This window comes from Chiloscyllium punctatum, chromosome 5, assembly GCF_047496795.1.
Source record: "Chiloscyllium punctatum isolate Juve2018m chromosome 5, sChiPun1.3, whole genome shotgun sequence".
NCBI lineage: Eukaryota > Metazoa > Chordata > Chondrichthyes > Orectolobiformes > Hemiscylliidae > Chiloscyllium > Chiloscyllium punctatum.
The window spans coordinates 2,287,638-2,314,058 of record NC_092743.1 but is presented as its reverse complement, the minus strand read 5'-3'; the positions used below and the strand labels follow the sequence as shown (position 1 = coordinate 2,314,058).

Here is a 26,421-nt window from a genome sequence, read left to right as displayed (position 1 = left end):
CAACATCCCTGCTCTTTACAATTGAAGAATCCCCACTCTTTACCCTTGATTTTTAAATGTACCAAAGTCAACATGATACCCAACGAGTACGATGTTAGAGAAAGAGAAAAAAATTTCTAGAGACCTGAACGCAAACTGAACGCCTTAGTTTTACCTAAGAGACAAGAAATACTCACCAATCCTACTGGCCAACCAGCCTTTTCATTTAGGCAAGCAACTTTCCAAAAGCTCTGTTTTTCCTTCATTCAACTCTAGCACTCTGTTGGAAGTCTCACAGAAGTGCTAGTTTGCAGTAAGTTGGCTACTTATACATGCACCCAACACAATGGGCTGCTCTGAATCAGTTAATGAGGATCAAGTTTAGATATTTTTAATCAACCCCCTCACAAATGTCATGGCATCTCTGGAGCATCTGATACTCGAACCCATTTCTTCAGGTCCAGAGATAGGAACATTACCACTGTGCTACAAGACTTCTATACTGAGCCAGTCTACATTGAGTTTTAATTGGACTGCTCCACCAATGGAACACTTTAAGATAAATCTGCACAAATCTCACAAGTACAGAATCAAATCTGCAGATTTCACCTCACTCCAGAGTGCAGAAAGGTTTACCAGAAAAGCTCCAGGGATGTGATTCTTCGGTCTTGAAGAAAGATTGGAGAAGCTGAGACATCTTTCCTTGGAGAGGAGAAGGCTCAGAAGAGATTTGATAGAAACTTTAGTCAGAGGGAGGAATTCTTCCCAATTGTAAAAGGATAACAATAACTAGAAGGAAGTGTCATAAAATTCTGCAAAAGAGGAAAAAATGCAAAGTGAGAAAAAACCTTTTAACTCGGAGTGGTTAGTTGATGGAATGCACTGTCTGGAAATGTGGTGGGGACAGGTTCAATTGAGGTATTCAAAAGGGCATTGGATGGTTATTTAATTGGAAACAATATGCAGGGTTATGAGGAAATGGTGATAAGCTGGCACCAAATCAAAATGCTCAGATAGCTGGTGGAGTCACAGTTAGCTGAATGGCCTCCTTCTGCATTGTAACACTTTGACTCTGTAATAGATAAGATACAGAGAATCTATTTCCTCAGGTGGAAGAAGTCCAGAACATGGGCAATTAAATTTTAAAGTTAGAGCCAAGACATTGAAAAGTGAAATAAAGAACCACTTCTTTAAAGGGTCATGGAAACCTTGAACTTGTCACCCAGAAAATATTCATGTTTGGCTCTGTTATCAGCTTTGAAAATGCAGATTTTTCTGGAGCATGCTAGCTTAAATGGGTTTAAGTTACAAATGGCAGGTAATTTATTTAAGTGGCGGATCAAGCTTTTCTGCTGAATGACTTCTCCTTTTCTTATGTTTTCCTGAATACAACTTGTGACACAGTGTGGTGGGGAATTACTAGTGAGTTGCAGCAGGCCCCTATATCTACATCATGATGAGATATACACAATGCAGTCTGTTAGACAGGACACAGCTCAGGAAGGCAGTGTTTGGCTGTATTGGGGCAGTTACTATTAAAGATGATGTATTTTCCAGTTAATGTTAATGGAACAATGTGCCACTTGAAATGACTAATTCTCCATGAGCAGCTGTGGCTGAGCTTGGCTCAGTGTCATTTGTGTCCTATTATTGTGACTACATTTCACAAGTAACTTTTTGGTGATAAAATGCATTGGACTGTCCTGATGCTGTGCAAGATGCTAACATTGAACTTGTTTTCTTTATTGTTTAGCTGTGGGCAGAACTTTTAACTAAAATGGCCTGTACTATTTGTTACAGATTCATTTGTGAATAGCCAGGAGTGGACGTTGAGCCGCTCTGTCCCAGAACTGAAAGTGGTAAGTGAACTCTTCTGTAATTAGTTTTGTTTTGTTTGAGTCAAAAATATTTGAACACCAAAGTCAGACCTGTACCTCCCGTTGAGCTCCATTTTAAATTTATTGCTGGCTGACTAAAACTTCTGGCCTTGCTGAACCCAATGGCTAACTTTAAGATAATAATTCTATCTTTTAAGTGCTGTTTAAGGCTAGGAGAAGGAGTGCTTTTCTGTGGTACTCAGAAGCTCAGTCAGGTAACATCTTATCTAGCTAACACCAATTGTTACAGTTAACCTGAGAATGTAACTTTTAAAAAAAATTTTGTGATTTACATATGAAAGAAGTTAAACTACCATGGTCATTCCATTAGATGAGAGACTTAACAAATAATCAAGCTCTTTTTCAATGTATAATTTCAGTTACATCACACTGTAAACATTTGCTATAAATTCTGTGTCTTACACTTGAGCCCTCCACAACCACCTGATGAACGAGCGGCGCCTCCAAAAGCTAGTGCTTCCGATTAAACCTTTTGGACTATAATCTAGTGTTGTGTGATTTTTAACTTTGTACACCCCAGTCCAACACCGGCATCTCCAAATCTGTCTCAACGATGAGATTATCTTGCTCCATCTGCTATGGTTTTCACAAGGGATGTAGTGAGATTCTTGCCCGGTAGTGGTGAGATGTAAATTGGTGCTTGTTATTGATTGTTAAATGCTGTGTTAACAGCCCACCTGCTTCATCAATATTCATACTCCTATCTTACCAAATGCACCCAACAAGCAGATGTCTGGAAAACCCAACAAGGAAATCCGAGGATGTGTTTGATGAATTCAGTTCGCTGCTTGCTCCAGACAACCTCGATGTTGGCTGTAGGTGAAGGCACAATCCTTGGGCATCAGCCTCACACACTCCTCCTCGAAGGACATTGGCAATTGCCATTTTCTAACCCATCATGACCATCCTGGCACATAACTGATAGAAGAGCAGTGTGCTCTGGAAACAGTCTGGCATCGCAGAACACACCAGCGATTCACATGGAAAGGCTGCAGCAGTGACAGTTTATGCACAGGGGTGGGGACCCAGGTCACAGGTTGAACAGACTGCATCTCAAGGCTACTCACTTACTGTCTTAGCATTCATTCACTTAACACCTACCTGCTTTGTCACAATATCCCTACCTTAACTTGCCATGTCCTGATGATAGGTTCTGACCTGGATCGTCAAGTCCCCTGCTCCTTTGATGCTGCTTGACCTGCTGTGCTTTTTCCAGCTCCACGCTTCCTCGACTCTGACTTCCCAGCATCTGCAGTCCTCACTATCTCCAAATAGCTTAGCCAAACAACTAGTCCTTAGCCTAAGAGACCCACATCTTTTGTACAGCAGTTTACTATGTTAGTCTCACATCTGCTCCATTGCCTAATAAAGTCCTAACTGATCCAATCTCTCTTCACACATCAGTCCTGCATACCAGGAATTAGTCTGCTCAACCTCTATTTCACTTCCTCCATTGCCAGAATGTCTTTGCTCAGACAAGGAGACCAAAATTGCACATGGTACCCCAGGTGTGGTCTCACCAAGGCCTGCATAATTTTAGCAAGACATCCCTGCTCCTGTACTCAAATCCTCTTGCTATGAAGGCCAACATACCGTTTGTGTTCTTCAACATCTCCTGCACCTGTAGGCTTATCATCAGCTGGTGTACAAGGACCTGTCCATTTCCCATTCACATAATAATCAGCTTGCCTGTTATTGCTACAAAGCCTCACGTTTATCAACATTATACTGCATCTGCCATATATTTGCTCACTCACTTGTTCAAATTATGCTGAAGCTACTCAGCGTCCTCCTCATAGCATACCCTCCCACTCAGCTTCGTGTCATCTGCAGATATAAAATGTGGTTTCCTCATCTACATCATTGTGACAATATATTGTGAATAGCTGGAGTCCCAGCACTGATCCCGACAGGACGCCATTGGTCTGCACTTGGAAAAAATGTGTTTATTTATGCTTTTTGTTTCCTGTCTGCCAATCTCATGCACCTTAATTTTGCACGCTAATCTCTTGTGTGGAACCTTATCAAAAGCCTTCTGAAAATCCAAGTAATCCACATTCAGTGGCTCCTGCTAATCCACTCTACTAGTTATATCCCCAAAGAAATTCTGGCAGATTTGACAAGCACAACTTTCCACTTGTAAATCAATGCTGACTCTGATCCTGTCACTCACTATCATCCAAGTGCTTTTATAAAGGACTCTTGTCATTTTCCCACTGCTGATATCAAGCTAACCAGTTTATAGTTCACTGATTTTTATCTTCCTTTTCTCCCTTCTTAAATACATTAGTTACTGTCCAATCCTTAGGAACTATTGCAGCAAACATAAGGGGTCACTTATTTAAGAGAGAGATGAGGAGGAATTTCTTCTCTGAGGGTAGTGAATCTGTAGATTTCTTACCTCAACAAAGAGTTGCTGAGGCTGGATAATTAAGTATATTTAAGGTTGATTTTTAATCAGTAAGGGAATCAAGGATTACGGGGAAAACGGAAAGTGGAATTGAAGATTATCAGATCAGCCATGATCTCATTGAAATGCAGAACAGATCTGATGGGCTGAATGGCCTACTTCTGCTCCTCCTTTTGATCTTGCAAATGCAGCCAGACAACGGCTTGACTCAATTTGCAGATGCTGGTTTTCGATAAGGAGGGCCATTGTGTCCTAATTCTGATCTGTCACTGCTACTCCTCCCTATTACTTTGTATGAAGTCCCTCATTGTTGAAACGATAAGGAGTCCTACTGTCTGTGCCTGAGCAGGTAGCCCAGGCACTCCTCTGAGTGCCAGCAGCCTGGAGCGTTTCTTCCATGACAGCTGTCTCAGTGCGGTGCTTACCAGAGTGCCCTCACTTTCCGTGATAATGTTTCCCACTGAATGACTCTTCTGAATCCTCTCCAGTTTAATAATATCCTTTCTATAACTGGGTGACCAGAACTGGTCACTGTATTCCAGAAGAGACTTCACCGATGCCCTGTACAGCCTCAACATGACTTCCCAACTCCTAAACTCAAAGGACCGAGCAATGAAGGCATGTGTGCCAAATGTCTTTTTAACCACCCTCTCTATATGTGACGGAATCTTCAAAGAATTATGTACCTGCACCCCGGGTCCCTCTTTTCTACAATACTACCCAAGGTTCTACCATTAATTGTATAAGTTCTACCCTTGTTTGTTGCACTAAAATGCAATACCTCGCATTTATCCAGATTGAACTCCACCTGCTATTTTACAGCCTATTGACTGATTTGATCAAGATCCCTTTGTAATCTTAGAAAACCTTCTTCACTGTCTACATTGTCACCAGTTTTGGTGTTATCCACAAACTTACTGACCATACCTTCCATATTCTCGTCCAAATCATTTTTGGTAACTTCCTCAAAAAAAAAGTCGAATTTGAGAGACAGGATTTTCCTCACAAAACGATGCTGACTATCCTTAATCAATTTTTGCCTGTCTAAATTTCCGTAAATCCTATTTTTTATAATCACCTCCAACAATTTACCCATAACCAAGGTCAGACTCTCAGGTTTATAGTTCCCCAATTTCTACTTACAGCCTTTTTTTAGCTACCCTCCAGTCATCAGGCACTTCACCTGTAGTTATAGACGATGCAAGTATTTCTGCCAGGGATCTCATACTTTCCACAATGTTCTGGGATACATTAGATCAGATCCTGGAGATTTATCCACCTTTGTACTCTAAGATATTCCAAACTTACTCTTCTGTAATGTGAGCTCTTATTTCTCTCTTTTTTCTAGACCACAGTGAGAACTGATACAAAATATTTATTTAGTATCTCTCCCATCTCTTGGGGTTCAACACAAAGGAGACCTCCTTGATCTTGAAGAGGCTTTATCCCTCTCTAAGTACCTCTTACTCTTAACCTATTTGTAGACTCTCTTTGGATTATCCTCAATCTTATCTGCCAGTGCTATCTCATATCCCCTCTTTGCATTCCTGGTTTCTCTCTTAGGAATGCCCTGACACTCTTTATATTGATTAAGAGATTCAATTGAACCAAGTTGTCTATATCTGAAATAAGATTCTCTTTTATTCTTGACTAGAACCTCAAAATGTTTATTCATGCATTGTTCCTCAATCTTACCAGTCTTACCCTTCACTCTAATAGGAACAAAATGCCTCTGAACTCTCATCGTTACACTCTTGAATGCACCTCACTTGTCAGACATCCTTTTACCTGCAAACAGTCCACTCCAATCAACATTTGAAAGTTCTTGTCTCAGACCATTAAAATTTGCTTTACTCCAATTAAAAACTTTACCTTTTATGGAAGGCTTACTCTTTTCCATAACCATTTCAAAACAAATAGAATTATGATCGCTAGAGCCAAAGTGTTCCCCCACTTTTACCTCAGTCACCTGCCCTGTCTTTTGCCCAAAAGGTCTAGTTTTGTCCCTTTGTAGTAGGAGCATCCACATATTGATAAAGAAAATTTTCTTGAACACATTTGAAAAATTCTTCACCATCCAAACCTTTAATACTATGATAGGCCCGGTCAATGTTTGGAAAATTAAAATCCTCCATTATTACAATCTTATTAATCCATTCCATTGGAAAATATAAATGCATTTGTGTGCCTGATCATTTCACTGGATCCTCAACTTCATTTAAGTGAAGTATTAGCCCTGGTCAGAGCAGCTGTTTGACATTGAAATAACTGCACAGAGGCAGGTATCCTGTCACCGAGTTACTCCTTAGTTCATTGTGCATGGTACATTGGCTACAGCCAGCTCAGAGTCAGTTCCTGAACTGAGGAGATTCTAAATTCTCTTTTTTTTTTTGTTTCATGAAATGGTACAAAATGCAAACAGTTAACAATAAAAAGAAAGCAAAAAGACTGCTCTTAACAGGGGGAAGGAGCAGGATGGCCAAACCCCAAACCCCACCATGCAATCAGGGAAATGAGGACGCACCTCAAATCCCACCGTAAGTCATCAAAAGGGAAACAGTAACAAACTCATACAAGACAGTTTAATCAAACAAACAATAAACCAGTGTTTAGAACACAGACACCCAGCAAACCACCTTCCGGCAGTGAACCCCTCACAGCGCTTCCCACTCTCTGTCAGCCCTGACACACCTTCCTGCTCTCGGGCCGCCCTGACACACCGTCTGGTTATCTTCTGTTTATGTTGGTCAGGCAGAGCTGCCTGATTGGCACTGGTTAACAATCCCAATGAAGGAATTCGTAGTCAACCAACCAACACTTGGTTCCAATCACGACAGACATTTACAATGTTCAGCAACCTCACTTACTCTGGGGCCCACTTGTGCCACAGAGATAGAGGCAGAAGTGAGGACTGCAGATGCTGGAAACCAGAGTTTGGATTAGAGTGGTGCTGGAAAAGCACAGCAGGTCAGGCAGCATCCGAGGAAAATCGAAGTTTCGGGCAAAAGCCCTTCATCAGGAATGGAGGGCTTTTCTGATGAAGGGCTTTTGCCCGAAATGTTGATTTTCCTGCTCCTCGGATGCAGCCTGACCTGCTGTGCTTGCCCCTCACAGAGATAGAGTCCCTACCCCTGGACTGAGGCGCCTCGGCTCAAGTCTGACCTGCTCTAGTGATGTGTAATGACATCTCTGAATAGAGGTAAAAACCAGATTCTGGATTAGTGGTGCTGGAAGAGCACAGCAGTTCAGGCAGCATTCAAGGAGCTTCGAAATCGACATTTCGGGCATAAGCCCTTCATCAGGAATGAGGAGGGTGTGCCAAGCAGGCCAAGATAAAAGGTAGGGAGGAGGGACTTGGGGGAGGGGCGTTGGGAACACGATAGGTGGAAGGAGGCCAAGGTGAGGGTGACAGAGCGGAGTGGGGATGGGGGCAGAGAGGTCGGGAAGAAGATTGCAGGCCAAGAAGGCGGTGCTGAGTCAGAGGGCCGGGACTGAGAAAAGGTGGGGTGAGGGGAAATGAGACAGCTGGAGAATTCCGCACCCATCCCCCCGCGGCCGGAGGGTTCCGAGACAGAAGATGAGGCGCTCCTCCTCCAGGCGCCATACCGCCACGGTCCGGCGATGGAGGAGACCAAGAACCCGCATGTCCCCGGTGGAGTGGGAGGGGGAGCCAGTATTCAGCCACGGGGCGGCTGTGCCAGTTGGTGTTTTCATCTTCTGTCTCGGAACCCTCCGGCCGCGGGGGATGGGTGCGGATTTCTCCAGCTTTCTCATTTCCCCTCCCCCCACCTTTTCTCAGTCCCGGCCTTCTTGGCCTGCAATCTTCTTCCCGACCTCTCTGCCCCCATCCCCACTCCGCTCTGTCACCCTCACCTTGGCCTCCTTCCACCTATCGTGTTCCCAACGCCCCTCCCCCAGGTCCCTCCTCCCTACCTTTTATCTTGGCCTGCTTGGCACACCCTCCTCATTCCTGAAGAAGGGCTTATGCCCGAAAGGTCGATTTCGAAGCTCCTTGGATGCTGCCTGAACTGCTGTGCTCTTCCAGCACCACTAATCCAACATCTCTGAATAGGTTGATTAAGAAAATTGGTTAAATATAAACAAACCTGACTCACTGGATTTCTCTGTTCACGCTTTCAAAGCCATTTTTCTTGACTTACTGAGACAAAAGAATGTGCTCACAGCATGATTCTTGCTGAGTGAATGAAAAATCATAGAATCATACAGTAAAGAAGGAGGCCATTTGACCCATCATATCTGTACTGACTCCCGCAAGAGTTAACCCAGCTCGTCCCACTATCCTGCCCTATTTCCATAGTCCTCTAAATTCATCACTTTCATATATCCAGCTCTCTCTTGAAACGTTCTATGGAATCTGCCTCCACCCCTCTGCCAGGCAGCACATTCCAAATCCTAACAACTCCACGAGTTTCTCCTCATCTCACTCCAAGCTCTCATGCTGACAGTCTTGAACTTGTGGCCCCCAGTTACTGACATACCAACTAGTGGAAACAGAATGTTTGTTTATCCTGTCAAAATTGTTCATAATTTTGAACACCTCAAGGTCACCTCTTAATCATCTTTGCTCCAAAGAGAATAAACCCAACTTATCTAATCTTCCCTTGTATCTAAAATCCCTCATTACTGGTACAATTTTAATAAATCTTGATTGCTCTCTCACCAGGCGTGTAACATCTTTCCTTAAATAAGGTGCCTGGAACTGAACACAATACTCCAAATGTTATCTGACCAATGGTTTGTGAAAGTGTAGCATCACTTTGTTATTTTTATATGCTATGCCTTGACTTATAAACCCAAGGAACCCAAGCCTTCTTAACTTCTGTTTTAACTTGCCTGGCAACCTTCACAGAATTATGCATGTGAATCCCAAAGTCCCAAAAAAGCTAACATATTTAGCTGCTCATATAACCATAGAATCCCCAGAGTGCAGAAACTTAAGAACGTTAGAAATAGGAGCAGGGTAGGCCATCTAGCTGGGCGAGTCTGTTCTGCCATTCAACAAGATCATGGGTGATCTTTTTCATTGACTCATGTCCACTTACCCGCCCACTCACCATAACCCTTAATTCCTTTACTGTTCAAAGATCTGTCTATCTTTGCCTTAAAAACATTCAATGAGGTAGCCTCAACTGCTTCACTGGGCAGGGAATTCCACAGATGCTCCACCCTTTGGGTGAAGGAAGTTTCTCCTCAACTCTGTCCTAAATCTGCCCCACCTTATTTTGAGGCCATGTCCCCTAAGTTCTATTTTCACCTGCCAGAAGCCATTTGGCCCATTGAGTCTGCGCCAACTCTCTGAAGAGCATCCCGCCCAGACCTGCACTATCTCTAGAAGGTTTCAATGTAAAAAAAAGAGTATATTTAACTTGCCACTTGAGTGCACGATGATCTCTAAACTACCCTCTTCCTCTTCATTATTTTATAAATTCATTCATAAGATTTGGGTGTCATTGTCTAGGCCAGCAGCTATTGCCCATCCCTAATTGCCCAGAGGGTAGTTAAGAGGCAAACACATTGCTGTGAGGTTGGAGTCATCTGTAGGCCAGACTGGGTGAGGACGGTGGATTTCCTTCTCTAAAGTACATTGGTGAAGAATGGTTTTTACAACAATCCACAGTAACTGCAAGATCGCCATTAGACCAACTCGCCAGTTTTATCCCAGATTTTTATTGAATTCAAGGTCACCATCTGTCATGGCAGTATCTAGAGAAAGAAAGCAGAGTTAACTTTTCATGTCCAGTGCTGCTTCTTACTTTGCTTTTTCTCCATAGATGCTGCCAGACCTGCTGAGTTTTTCCATTAATTTCTGATTTTTCTGATTTCCAGCATGCACAGTTTTTTTTGTTTTCTCACATCTGTTGTTGTGGATTTCCCAGGACATTAGCCTATCGGTTTGGTTTACTATGATGCTACTGCCTGCTCTTGTTCCAGCCCTGCCTCCCCTCCTCTGTTCCATCCTCCCTCTTACTCCAGAGCTGAGTCCTATCTGCTTGATAATGCTTATGTGAAGTACTTGAGGGCGTTTCAATGTGTCATAGGATGACAGGTTTTAGTGGTTGTCTTCGTTCCTGTGGGACTCTCCCTCCAATGTTGATGTTTTCTGTTGCATGTTAACAGAAATTTTGGGCAGTTTATCCGTAGAATGCTCTGTGGGTCAAACTGAAATGTGAAGAAAATACTATGAAGCGGTGTGAAGTTTCTGGGGTTTGGCTGGGAGACAGCAGCCCAGGTATCTATGACTTGATACCTTGTGATAGAGCTACGTGCCCTCTCACTAATTCGTGATTGGTTGTCAGGTACCATCAGGGGTTGTTTGCTCACTTAATTAAGGGGTGGATCTGCACTGCAAACCCTTTGTCTTGTTTGTGTTGATTTTAGGCTGTCCTATGTAATTAACAGTCTTTGCTGACAGAGCAAAGTGTACAACGACAATGTAAAAAACAGGCTTGATAACCCCAGTTCCCAGAACAGCAGAGTCAGCGTGTTTAAAAAAACACACTTGAGAAAGTCTCCAATTACATAATGCTCAGGCATCTCATATACAATGCATTACTGTCATTTTATTTAGTACAATCATTGCTGCTTTGTAGAATGAGGGGTCACACCCTGGACACTGCATCTGAGAGAGATACTTGGGGATTTTATCCCAGAGGGTTAGTGAGAGTATATGGTTTATCACTGTGTAGGGACAATAGTGATCTTTTTATATATTTCTTTTTATAATAGTACAGGAGTTGTGCATGTTGCTGCTGGCTAGACAAACATTTATTGTGTTATCTATTTTTTGAAACGGAGTGTGGTCCTTTGCCCAGTCATCCTCTGCTTGACTCAGAATTTCAGAATTATTACAGTGCAGGAGCAGGCTGTTTGACCCATTGTACTGCACTGGCTTCATTATCTAGTCCAGCTGTTATTATCTGTTGCCAATCTCAGGAACACTGAGGCCATTGTCCATCACTCACTGTGCAGACTGGGTGAAAGCCAGACTTGTTAATGGCTGCACTTTTAAGCTAGAGATACATATGTCCTGGAAATTTGTTCATGTGAGAATACAGAGTGGACTGATCGGCGTGTCTGCATGGGCCAAGTGTTTGTACAGAGTGCATGAGGTGTCTATATAAATGTGGTCCTGTGATATTAACTCACAGTGTTATTTTCCTGTGATTCAGGCATATTCCATGGAAAGAGGAGGCCAAGATTGATGTCAGGTGATGACAGAGATCTTTCAGTGAAATCTCTCATATAAATCCTGCACTTTCCTGTCTCTACAATAGCCGAACATTACAGATATATTTGCAGTGGGAACTGTCAGCTGAACACTATGGAATCAAGCTCCCCCTGTTGGCTTCTTGGGAAATAGCACTAGTTGACAACTGCTCCAGAAAAAAATGTTCACAATCAATACAGCCATTTGAAGTTTAGAGTCAAGAGTGTGGTGCTGGAAAAGCACAGTAGGTCAGGCAGCATCTGAGGAGCAGGAAAATCATTCCTGATGAAGGGCTTTTGCCCGAAACGTGATTTTCCTGGTCCTCAGATGCTAGCCTAACCTGCTGTGCCTTTCCAGCACCACACTCTCGACTCTGATCTCCAGCATCTGCAGTCCTCACTTTTGCCTATTTGAAGTTTAGACACCGTTGTGAATTAGCTAAACATGGCAGCCAATTCATGCATAGCAAATTGACAACAAAAAGCCATGTGGTAAGCAACTAAATAAGCTGTTTGCGCTGGCATGTTTGAGGAGATACATTGGCCATAATCTTGGACAAATTTTGTTTCTATTTGTTTATGGGATGTGACTGTTGCCCATCCCTAGTTGTCCCTTGAAGGTGGTGGGGAGCTACCTTCATGAACCACCGCAGTCTGTTTGGTATAGCAACACCCACAATGCTGTTAGTAGTGACTCTCTGATTGTGCAGCGCTCCCTCCATAGTGTACTCAGGCATCCACCTGAATGCTGTATTCAATCCCAGAGTGATATTGGAATGCAGACTTTCTGACTCAGCTGTGTCTTGATTGCCCTTTACTGCATCAATCTATGGATTAACTTAACTTCTGTAAACAACAACAATGCTTGCATTTACCAGCATTTCCCACAATCCAGGAAATGTATTTGAAGAGGACAGCTGACTGCTTCTTCCACTTTATCGCAAGTTAGCAGGATGTCACTGGGATTCTATCATAACTGAACTCAACATATTTTGTTTGCCAGGGAATCGTGGGGAATCTATCGAGTGGGAAGTCTGCCCTTGTTCACCGGTATTTGACTGGAACCTACGTGCAGGAGGAGTCCCCTGAAGGTATGTTGTCTCTCTTGTATTACCCAGACAAGCTATTGTTGGGTGCTGTATAAAAGGCTGTACCTGTGACTTTCTTTCTAGTTGCTGTGCATATGATAACGATATTGATTGGTTATAGTAAGACCTGGAACCTTAGCATTTAAGGTGGAGATAATGCTTCATCTTGTTACAACTGAAATTGGTGAGTTGTTCCTTTGTCTCTAGTCCTACTACTCCACTGATTGCAGCTATATTTAACTGGTTTACTGATTACCTCGAGAGACTTTGTGTCCATTAATGAAGGCAGTATTTGCTGACGTTCATCACAGAACATGTGCAGGAGAAGGGAAATCTGCTCAGTTATGCAGCCTTGATACTGAAAAGGATGGGGGCTACGAATCTGCAGGCCAACTTTGTACAGTCCTAAGGGAGTGTCACACTCTCAGGATCAGTGCTGAGGGAGCACTGTTGTGTCGAGGGACAGTACTGACTGAGTGGGCACTGTCAGAGTTTGATACTGAGTTTGCATTGCACTATTGCAAGGTCATTAAGGAGGCATGAAGATTGCCCATATACGACAAAGATTAGTTTAAAGCAAAGTCTCAGTCAGTATGTCAGGAATAAAAGAATGATTAGAGAAAGATTAGGGCCAATCAAGCATAGTAGTGGGAAGTTGTGCGTGGAGTCAGAGGGAGAATCGCTAAATGAATACTTTTCATCAGTATTCACACTAGAAAAAGACAATGTGGTCAAGGAGAATATTGAGATACAGACTACTAGACTAGAGGGGATTGAGGTGCATAAGGAGGAGGTGTTAGTATTTCTGGAAAGTGTAATAATAGTTAAGTCCCATGGACCGGATGGGATTTATCCTAGGATTCCCTGGGAAGCCAGGGAGGAGATTGCCGAGCATTTGGCTTTGATCGTTATGTCATCATTGTCTCCAGGAATAGTGCCAGAAAACAGCAAACATTGTACCCTGGTTCAAGAAGGGGAGTAGAGAAAACCTGGAAATTATAGACTTGTGAGCCTTACTTCGGTTGTGGGTAAAATGTTGGAAAAGATTATTATAAGAGATAGGATTTATAATCATCTAGAAAGGAATAATTTGATTAAGGATAATCAACACAATTTTGTGAAGGGTAGGTCGTGCCTCACAAACCTTATTGAGTTCTTTGAGAAGGTGACCAAACAGGTGGATGAGGGTAAAGCAGTTGATGTGATGTATATGGATTTCAGTAAAGCATTGATAAAGTTTCCCACGGTAGGCACAAAATACGGAGACATGGGATGGAGGGTGATTTAGCGATTTGGATTGGTGGTGGTTGATGGGAAAAATTCATCTTGGAGTTCAGTTACTAGTGGGGTATTGCAAGGATCTGTTTTGGGTCCACTGTTGTTTGTCATTTATATAAGTGACCTGGATGAGGGTGTAGAAGGATAGGTCAGTAAATTTGTGGATGTTACTAAGGTTGGTAAAGTTGTGGATAGTGACAAAGGATGCTGTAGTTTACAGAGGGGCATAGATAAGTTGCAGAACTGGGCTGAGAGGTGGCAAATGGAGTTTAATATGGAAAAGTGTGAGCTGATTTTCTTTGGAAGGAGTAACAGGAATGCAGAGCACTGGGCTAATGGTAAGATTCTTGGCAGCGTAGATGAACAGAGAGATCTCGGTATCCAGGTACATAAATCCTTGAAAGTTGTCACCCAGGATAATAGGGTTGTTAAGAAGGCATACAGTGTGTTACCTTTTATTGCTAGAGTGATTGAGATTCGATACCATGAGATCATGCTGCATCTGTACAAAAGTGTGACGTGGCCACATTTGGAGTATTGTGTACAGTTCTGTTCACCGCATTATAGGAAGGATGTGGAAGTTTTGGAAAAGGTTCAGCGGAGATTTACTAGGATATTGCCTGGTATGGAGGGCAGGTCTTACTGAGGGACATGAGGCTGTTTTCATTAGAGAGAAGAAGGTTAAGAGGAGACTTAATAGAGACATATATGATAATAAAGGCATATATGATAATAGAGGGTTAGATAGGTTGGACAGTGAGAGCCTTTTTCCTTGGATGGTGAAGGCTAGCATGAGGGGACATAGCTTTAAATTGAGGGGTTATAGATATAGAGGTGGTTTCTTTACTCAGAGTAGTAGGGGCGTAGAATGCAGTGCTTGCAACAGTAGTAGACTCGCCAACTTTAAGGGCATTTAAATGGTCATTGTTTAGGCATATGGGCGAGAATGAAATAGTTTAGGTTAGATAGGCTTCAGATTGGTTCCACAGTTTGGCGCAACATCAAGGACCGAAGGGCCTGTACTGCGCTGTCGTGTTCTATGTTCTAGGTTGTGAATCTTTGGAATTCTGTCCCCGCGGAATTAGTGGAAGCAGAGTCTATAAGTATCTTTATGACAGGAGTAGGTAGATTCTTCTTAGTGAGATAAGTGTTGTCAAGATGGGCAGGAATATGGATTTGAGGTTACAACCAGATTAACCATGATCTTAGAGTCATAGGTCATAGGGATGTACAGCATGGAAACAGACCCTTCGGTCCAACCCGTCCATGCTGACCAGTTATCCTAACCTGATCTAGTCCCACCTGCCAGCACCCGGCCCATATCTCTCCAAACCTTTCCTATTCATATACCCAACCAAATGCCTTTTAAATGTTGCAATTGTACCAGCCTCCACCACTTCCTCTGGCAGCTCATTCCATACACGTACCACCCTCTGCATGAAAAAGTTGCCCCTTAGGTCCCTTTTATATCTTTCCCCTCTCACCATAAACCTATGCCCTCCAGTTCTGGACACCCCGATGCCAGGGAAAAGACTTTGTCTATTTATCCTATCCATGTCCCTCAAAAATTTTGTAAACCTCTATAAGGTCACCCCTCAGCCTCTGAAGGTCCAGGGAAAAGAGCCCCAGCCTGTTCAGCCTCTCCCCATAGCTCAAATCCTCCAACCCTGGCAACATCCTTTTAATTCTTTTCTGAACCCTTTCAAGTTTCACAACATCTTTCCGATAGGAAGGAGACAAGAATTGCACACAATATTCCAACAGTGGCCTAACCAATGTACAGCTGCAACATGACCTCCAAACTCATGTACTCAATACTCTGACCAATAAAAGAAAGCATACCAAACGCCTTCTTCACTATCCTATCTACCTGTGACTCCACTTTCAAGGAGCTATGAGCCTGTACTCCAAGGTCTCTTTGTTCAGCAACATTCCCGAGGACCTTACCATTATGTGTATAATTCCTGCTAAGATTTGCTTTCCCAAAATGCAGCACATCACATTTATCTGAATTAAACTCCATCTGCCACTTCTCGGCCCACTGGATGGTTGAGCACATTTGAGGGGCTGAATGACACTGTCCTGCTCCATGTTTGTGTGTTCATATCTAGTGGAGCCTTCTCTAGATCTGGAGAATTCATGAACCATTTCTTTTCAGGACCTAGGATGAAGTCCATGAGGACCCAGGTATTTGTCAGCTCCAGCAATTTATTCAGTATTTCTTTTGGGATGACTGTAACTTTGATTTTCTGCCTCCCTCCATTTTCTGATTTATTTACTTCTGTGATGTTACTTATACCCTCTGTTCACTTGTTTCCATTATTAATTCCCCAGACTCACTCACATCCACTCACTTAACTCTTTATTTTAAATATCTGTCAAACTTTTACCATGTTTTTATTTTTCTAGCCATCTTCTCCCAATCCTTTAAATGTCCCTCCTTATTAACCTATTGCTCATTCTTTCTGTTTTGTATATTCTGTCCAGTCTGTTAACATGTTACCCATCTTTGTGCACTTATATGTTTTTTTAAACTTGATATACCTTAAATGTTTTAAATTAGTCATAGATGGTTGCTACTCATCATGGAATATTTCTTCCTCTTAGATGATGTCTATTCAGTTTATTCTGAAGTATCTCCTTAAATTCTGCCATTAACCTGTCCTTTACCTTATTTTGCCAATTCACTTTAGCCAGCTCTTCTTCCATGCTCTCACAGTTGACATGATTTAAATTTGAAGCTACATTCAGAAATTTACCTTGGGATCAAATGTACAAATTGCAAGATTCACGTTTAAATTCAGACTGTTTGCCAGAGAGGAATTTGTGTTGGTGGCATGTTTAGAATAAGCAGTCTGAGAATTGAATAGCAGTAATAGTACACTCATGAAAATTATTTTTATAGTCATTCATGGGGTGTATGTATAGCTGGCTATAGTATAATTATTGACCATCCCTGGATGTACTAATTGAGTGGTTTACTAGGTTATTTGAGAGGGCATTTAAGGATCAATAACATTGCTATGTGACTGAAGTCACATGTATGCCAGACTGGGTAAAAATGGCAGATTTCCTTAAAGGACATCAGTGACCCAGATTTTTTTAAATATAACCATAGCCAGTAGCTATATCACTGCCATTAGATTAACTTTTCATTCCAGATTAGAGTGAATTGAAATTTCACCATCTGTGACGTGGGACTTGAACCTGTGCCCCAGAACATTAACCTAGCGTTTTGGATTATGAGTCCAATAATTGCACCATTATACCACTGACTATAAGCTGTAAGAGCAGAAGCAGGTTAATCAGCCCATGCAATTCAGGGAGATTATTGGCAAATCTGATTATCCTCAACTCCACCTTCCTACCTTCCCCCCCCATCACTTTTGATTCCCTTACCGATTAAAAATCTGCCCATCTCAGCCTTGAATATACTTGATGACACCGCCTCCATAGTCTTCCACGTAAGGAATTACACAGATTCTCTACCCTCTGGAGGAAGGAAATCTTCCTCATCTTCTCTTATTCTGAGATTATTACTGTCTGGTCCAAGGCTCTCCCCAGAAAGGGAAGCAACATCTCGTGCATCTAAATTGTCAAGCCCCTGTCGAATCTTGCATGCTTCAACAAGGTTGCCTCTTGTTCTTCTAAACTCCGACAAGTACAGATCCAGCCTATTCAACCTCTCCACTTAAGACAGTACCTCCAGACCTGGGATCAACCTACTGAACCTTCTCCAGACTGCATCCATTGTCACCCGCTCGAATCTTTCCTTAACTAAGGGGGCCCAGTATTCCAGATGTGATCCAGCCGGTGCCTTGTGCAGTTTTAGCAAGACTTCCCTACTTTTATACTCAACTCCCTTAGTGGAATGTCTACAAGATGGTTTTTTGGGAGCAACTTGTGGTAGAGCTCACTGGGAACAAGCAATTCTGATTTAGTGATGTGTAATGAGGCAGATTTGATCAGGGAACTGAAGCTGCAGGAACCCATAGGGGGCAGTGACCACACATGATGGATTTTACCCTGCAGTTTGTGAGGGAGAAGATTCAAACGGATCTCATGATAATAACAATTCAGTAAAGGTAACTACAAATTCAAGAGGGGCGAGTCTTTACATGCCTCCAAACTTATAAGATGAAATGCCATTTCAAAAAGCTGTGATACAAAACAAAACACAACACTTATATCCATTCACTTTCCTCCCACTTTATACAACCTTGTATAATCTTAGCATTCCTTAAACCTTTCAGTTATTCCATCGTTTTATACTCAAGACAATGCATCCGCAATTACACTGTATTTTCTAGCAGAATAACCTTTATAATAAATTGAAGCAAAAATCCATCAGAATAGAATTGCATTAAACTTTTCAATGAATGCCAGTGCATTATAATGAGTGTAAAATAATGTTTCCTATTAACATGTCAAAGGTGGCTTCAAAGTGTTGAAGAGACAATAGTATTCTCAGAACTTCTTTGCCGACTGTACAGTACTTTCTCTGATACTGGTTTCGGAGGAAGTATTCCACTGGCTTCTCTACTCCTGATTTATCATCCTATAACAAGACTGCACCTATTCCCATCTTTAATATTAACCCCATTCTATCAGTCTGGAAAAATCAGGGGCAGCCAGCACTCCTGTATGTTTGTTACAGGATGATGACCTCTGTCTCAATTATATTTGTTTTCCAAGCTTTGCCAGCAGCCTTTGCTTTGAAGATTGTCTTATGACTAAACAGGCAACTCTGCCACCCGTAGGAAATTCTTTGCTGTTACCCATGCTATTTCCTAAATTCACTGCTGAACCTGTCACTTTCCTTTGCCTGTGTATGTACTAATACCATACCCAAAATATTATTGCCTCTGTATCAAAATTGAGCCCCAAAAATCTGTCACGTCTCACTGGGGTCATTTACTTCACTATACTGGGGAGTCATCACAGAAGTTAAATATTGTAATCAAACTATGTAAAATTTTGCAATATACCCATCATTCAGGAGTGTGTCAGGCTGTATAGAGCTATCCAAGAAGTATACCTGCATGTGCAGACTATTCCCAGGAGCATGTGCGCCTTGTGAGAGATGGTCTGTGAAGGCTATTTCTGTGAGCAGGTTGGTCTGTGCAGGGTATTCCCAGGAGTGGGTTGGTGGTGTACAGAATATTCTTGGACCTTGCATCTTTAAAAATTGGCCAGAGTCCTTGTGAACATGCTGAACTTCCATAGCCTCCTGAGAAAGTAGTGGCATTGTTGGTCTATGCAGAGTATTCCTGGGAGCATGTCGGTCTGTGCAGGATATTCCTGGGAGTGTGTCAGTCTGTGCAGAGTATTCCTGGAAGCATGTTGGTTTGTGCAAAGTATTCCCAGTTTTGAGTTCGTCTGTGTTAGGGTTTCCTGGGAGTGTGTTTGTCTGTGCAGAGTATTCCTGGGAGCATGTTGGTCTGTGTAGAGATTTTCCGAGAATGAGTCAATATTTGTAGAGTATTCCTTAAGAGTCTGCAGACTCTCAGCACTATGGCTGAGGGTCATCTAAGCATGAAACTCCATTCAAGAGCAGTTTGAGAGGGGCAACAAATGCTGGCTCATGCTAGCAGCGCGCACAACCCATGAAAGAATAAAAGTCCTGAAGTGGGACTTGAATTTCCAAACTTCTGACTGAGAGGAATGCATACAAGCCACTGAACCACAGCCTTGAGTCGTGTTTTTTTATATTACAGGTGGCCGTTTTAAGAAGGAGATTGTAGTTGATGGACAGAGCTATCTCCTGCTTATCCGGGATGAGGGAGGACCTCCGGAGGTGCAGGTAAGCAATGGCACTCCAGCCACTGAGCTCCACAACATGACTCAAGGTTTCCAGTCACAGCCAGCTGTACACTCACCAGCTTCTCCCAGACCATGTCAGCTCTCAGAGAGGTGAGCTGTTCAGCACTGGACCCTGGGTGTAAATGCTGCAAAATCATGTCCTTGAGCTCCCTGTTTTATGTTTCTTTGAAAAGAAGGCATCTGGTTTTGATAGAGCAGGAAACATTTCCTACTGATGATGGGCTCAGTCACGAGAACTTATAGTTTTCAAATCAATGGAGAAAGATTGAAAAGGCAGCTGAAGAGAAATCTTGCCACTTGGAGAGTTTCTGGGATCTGGAAACTGATCCCATCAACAAGTTTAAAAGAGAGTTGGACAAGGACTTGAGGATGATGAACTTGCAGTGTCATGGTCAAATTACAGGGTTAGAGGATTAACGAGCCTGCTCTTTCAAAGAGGAGCACAGGAGGCCGAATGTCCACATCAGTATTTTCTCTTGACAGTGCAGTACTCCTGTGTGAGTATGTTCTTACAGTGCAGCATCTCCTTGGCGCTCCTTTGGAGCACAGCCTCGATTCTGTGCATCGGATGTTGAGGTTAGTTTGCAGTTTTGGACTATTTAATCAGAGATGAGCATGTTGCCAATTGCACGACAACTGAGTCAAGATGTGTGGAGGATATGGAGGGCTGGCCTTTGGATTATCACCAGACTTGCCAGCAATTTACCCAAAGTTAAATGGCTCAATTGATAATTAATGAGCATTTTCAAGGATGGGGGATCATATGGGCAGGAAGTATAGTCATGGTAATGTCACTGGATAAGTAATCCAGAGTTGAGAGTGTGTTGCTGGAAAAGCACAGCAGGTCAGGCAGCATCCGAGGAGCAGGAGAATCGATGTTTCAGGCATAAGCCCTTCATCAGGAATGAAGCTTTTGGCCAGGACTGAGAGATAAATGGGAGGGGGCTGGAAGGAGAAGTTGTTGAGGGTGAGGACTGGCTCAGCCAGGCGGATGAGGGTGTCAGTGAAAGGGTTCTTGTTGAGATGGCTTAAGAGGAAGAACCATCAAACCACTATATCCCAAAGACCTCACCTCCATCACCAAACCATCATCCCCCAGAGACCTCACCTCTCATCACCAAACCATCATCCCCCAGAGACCTCACCTCCCATCACCAAACCATCATCCCCGAGACCTCACCTCCCATCACCAAACCATCATCCCCCAGAGACCTCACCTCCCATCACCAAACCATCATCCCCGAGACCTCACCTCCATCACCAAACCATCATCCCCGAGACCTCACCTCCCATCACCAAACCATCATCCCCCAGAGACCTCACCTCTCATCACCAAACCATCATCCCCCAGAGACCTCACCTCCCATCACCAAACCATCATCCCCGAGACCTCACCTCCCATCACCAAACCATCATCCCCGAGACCTCACCTCCATCACCAAACCATCATCCCCGAGACCTCACCTCCATCACCAAACCATCATCCCCCAGAGACCTCACCTCCCATCACCAAACCATCATCCCCCAGAGACCTCACCTCCCATCACCAAACCATCATCCCCCAGAGACCTCACCACCCATCACCAAACCATCATCCCCCAGAGACCTTACCTCCCATCACCAAACCATCATCCCCCAGAGACCTCACCTCCCATCACCAAACCATCATCCCCCAGAGACCTCACCTCACATCGACAAACCATCATCCCCCAGAGACCTTACCTCACATCGACAAACCATCATCTTGCAGAGACCTCACCTCCCATCACCAAACCATCATCCCCGAGACCTCACCTCCATCACCAAACCATCATCTTGCAGAGACCTCACCTCCCATCACAAAACCATCATCTCGCAGACCATCCACAACTTCATCACCTCAAATCCACCTGGCTGAACTGGTCCTCGCCCTCAACAACTTCTCCTTCCAATCTTCCCACTTCCTCCGAACCAAAGGGGCAGTCATGGGATCCAGCTATACCTGTCTGTTTGTCGGATATGTGGAACAGTCCATCTTCTGCAGCTACTCCGGTACCACCTCCCATCTGTTCCTCTGCTACATCAATGACTGTACCGGCCCGACCTCGTGTGCCCGCGAGGAGGTTGGGCAGTTCACAAACTTTACCAACACCTTCCACCCCCACCTCAAATTCACCTAGACCCATTTTGGACACCTCCCTCCCCTTCCTGGACCTCTCCACCACCTTCTCCAGTGACCGACTAACCACAGATATCTACTACAAGCCCACCAACTCCCACCGCTACCTGGATAACACTTCCTCCCAGCCTACCTCCTGTAAAAATGCTGTCTCTTATTCCCAATTCCTCCAACTCCACTGCATCTGTTCCCAGGATGACCAGTTCTACCTCAGAAAGTCCCAGATGGCCGCCTCCTTTCATTCCCTTCCCACGTTGTTGATTATGGTCTCCCCCACTTCACACAACACCGCCCTTGAACTCCATCCCTCCCAACCCTGCCCTGGTCTTCGCCTTCCACCCCAACAACTTCCACCACGTCCAAACAGATCCCACCAACAAAGATATATTTCCCTCCCTAACACTATCAGCGTTCCGGAGAGACCATTCTCTCTGTGACTCCCTCGCCAAGTCCACACCACCCTCACCCCACTCCTGGCACTGCAGGAAGTGCAAAACCTGTACCCACACCACTCCCCTCACCGCCGTCCAAGGCCCCAAGGGAATCCTTCCACATCTGTCAGAAATTTGCCTGTGGTCTCCTCCACATCAGGGAGACAGGACGCCTTCCTGCGGATTGTTTCAGAGACCATCTCTGGGACACCTGCACCCACCAATCCTACCGCCCCGTGGCTGAACACTTCAGCTCCCTCTCCCACTCCATCGAGGACATGCAGGTCCTGGGCCTCTTCCACCGCCAAACGTCGGTTCTTCTCCTCCTCGCATGCTGCCTGACCTGCTGTGCTTTCCCAGAAACACACTCTCGACTCTGATCTCCAGCATCTGCAGTCCTCACTTCCTCCTAAGGAATCCAAGATGCAGTTGATGCCCTGGGGACCTAGGCTCGAATCGCACCATCACGGTTGGTGAAATTTGAATTCAATTTTTTTTTAAAAATCTGGAATTAACCATTTTAATGATGACCATGTAACCATTGTCAATTGTTGTAAGGGAAGGAACTCTGCCGTCCTTATTTGGTCTGGCCTAAGTGTGACTCCAGGCCCACAACAATGTGGCTGACTCTGAGCTGCCCGCTGAAATGGTTTGACAAGGCATTCAGGTGTATCAAACTGCTACAAAGTTAGGCCACCTTTGGAATACTGCATGCAATTCTGGTCTCCTTCCTATGGTAAGGATGTTGTGAAACTTGAAAGGGTTCAGAAAAGATTTACAAGGATGTTGCCAGGGTTGGAGAATTTAAGCTATAGGGAGAGGTTGAACAAGCTGGGGCTGTTTTCCCTGGAGCATCAGAGGCTGAGGGGTGACCTTATAGAGGTTTATAAAATCATGAAGGACATTAATAGGGTAAATAGACAAGGTCTTTTCCCTAGGGTGGGGGAGTCAAAAATGAGAGGGCATAGGTTTAGTATGAGAGGGAAAAAGTATAAAAGAGACCTAAGAGGCAATCTTTAGAACATAGAATAATACAGTGCAGATCAGGCCCTTCGGCCCTCTATGTTGTGCTGACCTGTGAACTAATCTAAGCTCATCCCCTACAATATCCCATCATAGACATGTGCTCATCCAAGGATTGTTTAAATCTCTCTAATGTGGCTGAGTTAACTACATTGGCAGGCAGGGCATTCCACACCCTTACCACTCTCTGAGTAAAGAACCTGCCTCTGACATCTGTCTTATATCTATCACCCCTCAATTTGTAGTTATGCCCCCTCGTACAAGTTGACATCATCATCCTAGGAAAAAGACTTTCACTGTCTACCCTATCTAATCCTCTGACCACCTTGTATGTCTCTATCAAATCCCCTCTTAGCCTTCTTCTTTCCAATGAGAACAGACCCAAGTCTCTCAGCCTTTCCTCGTAAGACCTTCCCTCCAGACCAGGCGAATCTTGGTAAATCTCCTCTGCACCTTTTCCAATGCTTCCACATCCTTCCTGTAATAGGGCGACCAGAACTGTACACAATATTCCAAGTGTGGCTGCAGTGGCGTTTTGTATAGTTACAGCATGATACTGCAGTTCCGGAACACGATCCCTCTACCAATAAAACCTAACAAACCGTATGCCTTCTCACTGGCACTATCCACCTGGGTGGCAACTTTCAAGGATCTATGTACATGGACTCCAAGATCCCTCTGCACATCCAGACTACCAAGAATCTTTCCATTGACCCAGTATTCTGTCTTCCTGTTATTCTTCCCAAAGTGCATCACCTCACATTTAGCTGCATTGAGCTCCATTTGGCACTTGTCAGCCCAATTCTGCAGTTATCCAAGTCCCCCTGCAACCTGCAACATGCTTCCACACTGTCTACCACTCCACCGACTGTAGTGTCTTATGCAAATTTACTAATCCATGCACCTATGCCTGCATCTAAGTCGTTTATAAAAATGAAAAACAGCAATGATCCCAAAACAGATCCTTGTGGCACACCACTAGTAACCGGACTCAGATTTCTCCAGTTTCCTCATTTCCCCTCCCCCCACCTTGTCTCAATCCCAACCCTTGAACTCAGCACCGTCCTAACTTGCAATCTTCTTCCTGACCTCTCCGCCCCCACCCCCACTCCGGCCTATCACCCTCACCTTAACCTCCTTCCACCTATCGCATTTCCAATGCCCCTCCCCAAGTCCCTCCTCTCTACCTTTTATCTTAGCCTGCTTGGCACACTTTCCTCATTCCTGAAGAAGGGCTCATGCCCGAAACGTCGATTCTCCTGCTCCTTGGATGCTGCCTGACCTGCTGCGCTTTTCCAGCAACACATTTTCAGCTATTTTCCATCAATCACCACTCTTTGCCTTCTTACAGAAAGCCAATTTCTAATCTAAACTGCTAAATCACTCTCAATCCCATGCCTCTGCATTTTCTCCAACTGCCTACCATGAAGAACCTTATCAAAGGCTTTATTGAAGTCCATGTACACCACGTCAACTGTCCTACCCTCATCCACATGCTTGGTCACCTTCTCAAAAAAGCCAGTGAGGTTTGTGAGACATGACCTGCCCTTGACAAAACCATGTTGACTCTCTGCAATCAAATTGTTGCTTGCTAGATGATTATAAATCCTATATTTTATAATCCTTTCCAAAACCTTTCCTACAACAGACGTAAGGCTCACTGGTCAATAAGTGTCATTAGTGTCCCATCCAAGTACATCTACAGGAGGTGCACCCAACTCTGACTCCTCCAAGACCATGTTAGGGAACTGAAGCAGGAGCTGAATGAACTTCGGATCATTCGGGAGGCAGAGGCTGTGATAGATAAGAGTTACAGGGAAGCAGATACTCCTAGGCACGAAGCAAGTTGGGTTAATGTTTAAAGGGGAAAAAACAGTCAGTGGAGGGAGTCCCCTGCGGTCGTTCCCCTGAAAAAAAGTATACCGTTTTGGATACTGTTGGTGGGATGACTTACCAGGAATATGCAGTGGGGTACAGGTCTCCGGCACAGAGTCTGTCCCTGTTGCACAGAAGGGAAGGAGGGAAAGGAGAATGTTAGTCACTGGGGGTTGAAGGGCTGGATAGAAGGTTTTTTGGGAATGAACGAGACTCATGGTTGGTGTGTTGCCTCCCAGGTGCCATTCCTTTTCATGCAGAGGGTGGTGTGTGCATGGAATGAGCTGCCAGAGGATGTGGTGGAGGCTGGTACAATTACAACATTTAAAAGGCATCTGGATGGTATATGAATAAGAAGAGTTTGGAGAGATATGGGCCGGTTGCTGGCGAGTAGGACTAGATTAGGTTGGGAATATCTGGTCGGCACGGACAAGTTAGACCACAGGGTCTGTTTCCATTTTGTACATCTGTATGACTCTGACTCTAAAAGAAATGAAACTGGACAGATTAGCTGGAATCGACCTAGGCACTGGAAATAGCAACAGTAAACTCAGCCCTCTCAACCCCTGCAAAATCCTCCTTACTAACATCTGGAGGCTAATATCAAAACTAGGAGAGCTGTTGCACAAACTGGTCAAACAACAGTCTGGCATAATGATGCTCATGAAATCATACCTTACCAATAATGTCCCAGGCACCATCATCACCATCCCTAAATATGTCCTGTCTCACTCACAGGACAGACCCAGCACATGTTGAAGAGCAGTAGCTTCCAGTTAGGAGGGACTTGCCTTGGGAGTCCTAAACATTGTCTTTGAAACCCATGATGTCTCACTGCATCAGGTTAAACACCGACAAGGAAATTTCCTTTTGGTTATCGGGTACCACTGTGCCTCAGCTAGTAGACCCTTGTTTCTGTAGTATATCTGAGAAATTATTTGTGCCTTCTTCTGTGAAGGTGAGTGGATGAAGTTTAGTGCAGGAAAGGATAACGTTTTGGTTGGATAATTGAGAAGAAGCAAAGTCCTCTTTGCTCAGGTGCCTTTTGAGAATTATATCCTTAATTTTATTATCTGACAGTGCAGCACTCCATCCTAAATACATTCCATAGTATTTTTTAGATTCAGAAAACTGTTACAAAAGCATGTGGGGTCCTGGATTTTATAAATTGAGTCATAGAGTATAAAATCAAGGAAGTTGTAATAAACCTTTAACTGCAATTGGCTTGAGT

The 26,421-nt window shown here is 43.9% G+C and overlaps 1 protein-coding gene across 2 annotated transcripts in view; it reads left to right on the top strand.

The window, feature by feature from the left end:
- agap3 (ArfGAP with GTPase domain, ankyrin repeat and PH domain 3) overlaps positions 1–26,421 on the top strand; it is a 655,804-nt gene that overhangs the window by 344,462 nt on the left and 284,921 nt on the right. For both annotated transcript variants that reach the window (XM_072569614.1, XM_072569615.1), the window contains exons 2-4: positions 1,780–1,838; positions 12,518–12,605; positions 19,598–19,683. In XM_072569614.1, coding sequence (XP_072425715.1) covers positions 1,780–1,838; positions 12,518–12,605; positions 19,598–19,683 — 233 coding nt within the window. The remainder of the gene's footprint in view (positions 1–1,779; positions 1,839–12,517; positions 12,606–19,597; positions 19,684–26,421) is intronic.